This window comes from Dermacentor silvarum, chromosome 1, assembly GCF_013339745.2.
Source record: "Dermacentor silvarum isolate Dsil-2018 chromosome 1, BIME_Dsil_1.4, whole genome shotgun sequence".
Classification (NCBI taxonomy): Eukaryota; Metazoa; Arthropoda; class Arachnida; order Ixodida; family Ixodidae; genus Dermacentor; species Dermacentor silvarum.
The window spans coordinates 186,974,015-186,979,776 of NC_051154.1; the positions used below are offsets into that span (position 1 = coordinate 186,974,015).

At 45.7% G+C, this 5,762-nt stretch overlaps 1 protein-coding gene across 1 annotated transcript in view; it reads right to left on the reverse strand.

The window, feature by feature from the left end:
* Window positions 1-4,948, reverse strand: part of LOC119436069 (argininosuccinate synthase-like) — a 23,545-nt gene extending 18,597 nt beyond the window's left edge. The window contains exons 1-2 of the mRNA XM_037702815.2: window positions 4,681-4,948; window positions 2,324-2,336 (exon numbers count right to left, since the gene is read on the reverse strand). Of these exons, the coding sequence (XP_037558743.1) occupies window positions 2,324-2,336; window positions 4,681-4,782 (115 nt within the window). The 5' untranslated portion in view covers window positions 4,783-4,948. The remainder of the gene's footprint in view (window positions 1-2,323; window positions 2,337-4,680) is intronic.
* Window positions 4,949-5,762: the final 814 nt, after the last annotated feature.

A 5,762-nucleotide genomic window follows, 5' to 3' on the forward strand; every position in this document is an offset into this window, starting at 1 on the left:
GCACGATGTGTTATTTTAAGAGTGAGCAAATGTTACTACACTTCATATAGACGATATAACCAACGTACAGACTCGTGTGAGGGCCGCACTTTTTTGCCGCAATTTTGACGAGCCTTACAAGGGACCGGGCCATTTTATCTAATTTTTCCAACTACGAGTATGAAATCCGCCGGAAACCTCCGCGATCGCCTCCTCTCGCCCTCTATATTAGCTTACAACTTTAGAAGGCAGCTGCATTTGTCCCTCAAAGGCGGATGCACATGAGAATCCATCAATGGGCGTGCACTCTAGACTGACGTCATGAGCCGGACGGCCGGTGACCCCGCCGACGGAGGACATGGCAGCCCGCGCTTCGAGCTGGGCCGAGTCGCGTCAGTGGGACTATTTCTTTAGTCGCGGTGGCAATAGGCTGCTGCGCTTCAGTGAACAGGGCGGGGCGCCTCTCCTGTCTTTATAAGTTATAACCGAATTTTTTTCATAGTTGCGATGCGCGAAAGTATGCTGCGCGGGAAAATTCGCAGTGGAGCGCGATCGGAATCGCGCTGAACGCGATTGCTTCTCGGTTGGATTAAAAAAAAATATATTTGCTTTCAAGTTGGGGGTGCGGCTTATACACGGATTTATACGGGAAGAATCTTTTTCGTGTAATTGTCTTATGCTTCGCTATCATTATTACTGCTTCGCCTTTCCGGAAAGCTTCAGCCTCTTTTTTTTTTTTTTTCTGAGTCCTAGTAGAAGCTCTGCTGCGCATGACTGCTATTGATTCTGATTTCGAGTGAATCCGGCTTGGCCTCACTTCGGTTACTAAGTTAACTATATATATATTTATGACCTCTGCATGCTCGTCGCAATGTTTCCATCCCCAATAAATGTTGTAAATTATTAGGTTTTTTTTTTTCTTTTTTTTTTTTTTTTTTTCACGAGTCGCTAGCATGACCTACTGGAAAGAGAAGCAATGCTGAGACACATATCATTCCCGTGCATTTCACACAGCGTTGATAAAGCACTCTGCCGAAGGGGTCACTGAAGTCTGCAGGTCTTTTTCAGTGTCAAAAAAGTCCGCAAAGCAATTTGTAGCGAGTTGAACATACAGCAACATATTGATTCTCTAGACATAGGTTATCCAATGATTAGAAATAATTGTTAGTTGGCTACCTCTTTCTCTTTCAAAATATCATAAATTTTGTGCTGTGTATATACACATTGAAATATAATGTGTCTGTACATGGTGTTCACACTGGAAATTAAAATAACATGTTGAAGGTGAAAAAATGTGGATGAGGGAGCCGCTGTTGGTGCTTCTAATGCATTTGTTTTCCTATTGCCAGGGTTTTCACAAATAAAGCGAAATTATGAATAAAAGCCATGCGCGTCCGCGTCAACAATGATGCAGTTAGCTTTTAGCCCGAATAACACTCGAAGGGAAGATGTAGGGACACCTCAAAAGAAACCATAAACGGTTTGGGTAGCAGGACTCTGGTACTGACAGTTTTGAGAGCGGGGGGGGGGGGGGGGCTTCGCATCGCCGGGGGGGGGGGGGGGGGCTTGATCCCTGGAGCCCCCCCCCCCCCCCCCCATAGTCGGCGCCTATGCGTGACAGTAACATTTATGAGAACCACATTCTATCTCGTATACACTACGAGCGTGGCCGAAGTTTTCCAAGAACCAATGATTGAATTGATTTGTAGCAGACGCAAATTATGAATGGTCATTGCGTGCCCTTTTGATTCAGCTACCTCCTCGCGGCCTCGTACCTATAGTATTACATACCCCAATGACCCACGTCGGCGTCAGAGAGGTTCGTTGAATAGCGGCACATAGGTGCACAGTGCAGCATACGCAGTAACCCAAGTTGGTCCAACGGACGGTTTCGAAGCCAGTTTCCGCAGCACAGGAGCCCGACGCGCTACCCATTCTACCATGGGCCACCCAGATACCCAGGTTTGCGAGAAAAACGGTGAGATTAGATAGATAGATAGATAGATAGATAGATAGATAGATAGATAGATAGATAGATAGATAGATAGATAGATAGATAGATAGATAGATAGATAGATAGATAGATAGATAGATAGATAGATAGATAGATAGATAGATAGATAGATAGATAGATAGTAGATAGATAGATAGATAGATAGATAGATAGATAGATAGATAGCCCCCGAAAAGTGCGTGACATACCCTAAGAATGCTCATCGGATTAAACATCCGCTGCATTTCGCGTTTCACTCATTTGTTTAAAGTCGAGACTGCCTTCAACAGTCGAGTGCTGGTAACCACACAATCCCTCTGAATGCACTTAGTGCTATAACTATCGACGCACCAGTTATACGACCCTGAAAGTTTAAACATTCCCAAGGATCATGTTTAGCGGATGTCTGTGCACAGAACGTGCTCTCCAGATTATTTTCCGGTTAATGTCTCATTAATGTCTCATTAGTCATTCAGACGAGCGAAGACGCGTCGGCGACACGAAAGCTACAAAAAGGCTACGAACCCTCGACCATTTGTGGTAGTGTCCTTTGGTGTTAATGAAGGCGAAGTTAATTCAGGCACAGTTAATTAAGAGAGACATAAGGCGCTCGAACCCACGACCTTTGGTGTGAGTCGAACCCAGGTGGTATTTGGTGGTAATTAAGACCAAGTTAATTATGGCACAGGTAATTAAGATATAGTTAATTAAGGTACTCGAACCCACAACCTTGGGTGGGAGTCGAACCCTCGATCTTTTGAATTAAGAGGGACGACTGAGCGAAGTACACTAAGCGAATTAAGGAGGATGACTAAGCGAATTATGAGAATGAGTAAGTGAATTAAGAGAAATGACTAATTAAGCGACGCAGACAAAGCGAATTAAGGGGGGTGCGTACGTCATGCGTCCGTCTTTAATGCATCAAGTCGTCTTAGGAATAACATAAGAGACCCTGTGAATTTTTCTGAACAAAGGCATTGGTATTAATGTAAATTCATGACTTGTACACCAACTGAACAAGTCGTAACGGATTTTAGCTGCGTGCACAGTGTCGGTAAGCAAACCAGCCGCGCTTCGCGCAGGTCGAATGCTCCAAAGCTGGAACCAGCGCTGTTTGCAATTACTTCTCAATTACTTGCCAGCGAATAAACTGACAACTTACCGCGTTGAATAAGAAAACAGTATCTTCTGTTTAAAAAAATTATGGGGTTTTACGTGCCAAAACCATCATATGATTATGAGGCGCGCCGTAGTGGGGGACTCCGGCTTAATTTGGACCACCTAGGGTTCTTTAACGTGCACCTTAATCTAAGTACATGGGTGTTTTCTGCATTTCGACCCCATCGAAATGCGGCCACCGTGGCCAGGATTCGATCCCGCGACCTCGTGCTCAGCAGCCAACATCATAACCACTGAGCCACCACGGCGGCTACCGTATCTTCTGTTGCTTACACAAGCATGTTATCAAAACGATATGTCGCCTCGCGGCATAACGTGTCATGATCTACTTCAGGCCTTCCGAGCCAGTTACCGTTCACTGTTAACGTGCCTGCGGACAAAAGCACATGAGAGAGAATATTCCTGGTGTTTAAAGCATTATTGACACTAAGGCCAGGGCAGAAAACTAAACTAACAAAACCAGATTAGGCTTAAGCGTACCTCACTATAATTTAATAAAGCGCCTGCCGAAACGAAAGTACAGTCCATGATTTGGAAGGCCCCCATGATATTTAAAATATATAAAAAGAAAACAATGGTCTTCTCTCCGGCAAGAAGAAAGTCGTCCCGAGTGAAGTGTTTCCAACAAACCAGCATAGTATCAGACATAAGTTTCCCAATGCGCATGTTTCTTATTCATGTCGCTCACTGATGTGCGTCGGTTGCTTCTTTCGGTATACGATGTAATGATATATTGCTGTTTTTCCACCATGATGACCCACATAATTATTAACAGCAAAATATTTTGACATCTGTTTTTCATTTTTCGGGCTCGTGCGCGGCGGCATCACGACGATTGGAGAACTACGAGGCATTCAACGCATGCCGTAATCGGAGATCCTCTTTCGCTTCAAGCCTCAACCTGGATCGGCTGGTTCTCGGCGCAGTCGGAGAGCCGACATCGAGTCGCGAATACTTTCGAGCACTGCAAAGGGGAGAGCATGGTCCTTGTCGATAATGATGCCATCACTGCAATGTTAAGGACTAATACTATCTGTATATTTCAGTGTACAAGTATCCATATCGAACTACATCAGTCCCCAGGGTCAACACTAAAGGCCACGTCAAAGTGTCTTAGCTTGAAATGCTCGAGGATGGCGATGAATAAAAAAGATCGTGTCGAACAAAAGGCAGCTGATGGGGGAATCCCCTCAAGTGAATTCTTCATACGATGCGCTCATAAAAAGTCTATCAAACGCTACCACATCGTTCGGCATATCAGACAATTCCGTTTAGCCTATTACGTATTTAAAGACACTCTACTCTGCTATCCTCCTCAATTTATCTTCTCCTCCTGTAATTTATTTGGTTTTAGACACACGAACATACTTTACTTTTTTTTCGCAGCTTTGGGAAATATAATGCAATAAAGCACACGAAGACTTCGGCGTGTGTCCTGCTCAAAATTATCTGCCGTCAACTTTCAATTTTCATTTTTTAGCTCTGGCGAAATTCCCAGGAAAAAAGTGCTCTGAGGCAAGGCAACCCACCATGAATGCGACCACGTCGTATCCTTGTTCGATGAGCCAAGCAAGGATGCACGAGGTGTCCAAGCCGCCACTGTAGGCGAGCACGACAGTCGGCTTCGACATAGCGCAGCAGGCCACGTTTCTGGCTTCGAGTTCGAAATGAGCAGCCTGACTGAAAACGGAAATGCCCGCCAGCAGCGGCAGTGCGCTGTCAGCGTCGCTAAGCTCGCGACGGAAAATAAAAAGGTGAAATATCGCGCATCATCCGTAGTTTACCACACAGTCGTTTCCTGCGGACCTTGCGTCGTAATCAGCTTTCAAGCAGTCTTTTCGAGAGCTCAGATAAGGCTTATCCTTGATGCTTCATTCGCAGACCGCTTCGAGAGAGATCGTAAGTAGTTGTGTGATGATGATGCGTATTTACGGAGTCATATCTTCCTTATCACTCCTTCTGAAGGAGTAATTGCCCGTCTTCCATTTTGATTCGTTATAGTGCGTGCGTGCGTGGCGTGCACACAAAAACTACCGCACACAAAAAAAGTGTGCGGTAGTTCGACCGATTATTTTTTGTTATTGTTGATTTCTTTTAGAGGGTACGTTCTGCATTTCGTCCCGTTAAGGCAGTACTGGCACACAAATTTTCCCTCATGTTTCCCCTCCCCCCCCCCCTTTTTTTTTTGGGCGGCTATCGTGGTAGCAGTACGGGGCCTAGTGCGCAACACACGGTTGCAACACATGTGGGCACCGAGTATAACGCTCCCAACAGGATTCCTCATTTGCATCACGAAAATCGGAGGGGGTGATCACGTGGCGTCACAAACAACTGACGCGCGAGTCAGTCTTCGCGATTAGCATGGCTGTAAATTAGCTATAACAACTAGAAGTCACAAGCACAGCTCGCGACAGCAGGCGACAGCAGATAACGAGGCTTATGACTTGCCAAGCTAATATAGTTGCGTAAAATGCGAAACGCCCAGAGAGGGGAAAAGATTGGCAAATTGCATGACGCTGCGTCCAGCTGTGTTCTAGTAATGCCACGTACACACTAGCGGAAAAACGCGCGCGGCGCGCCGCCGGCGGCAAGACGCGCGCCGCGAAAGCAG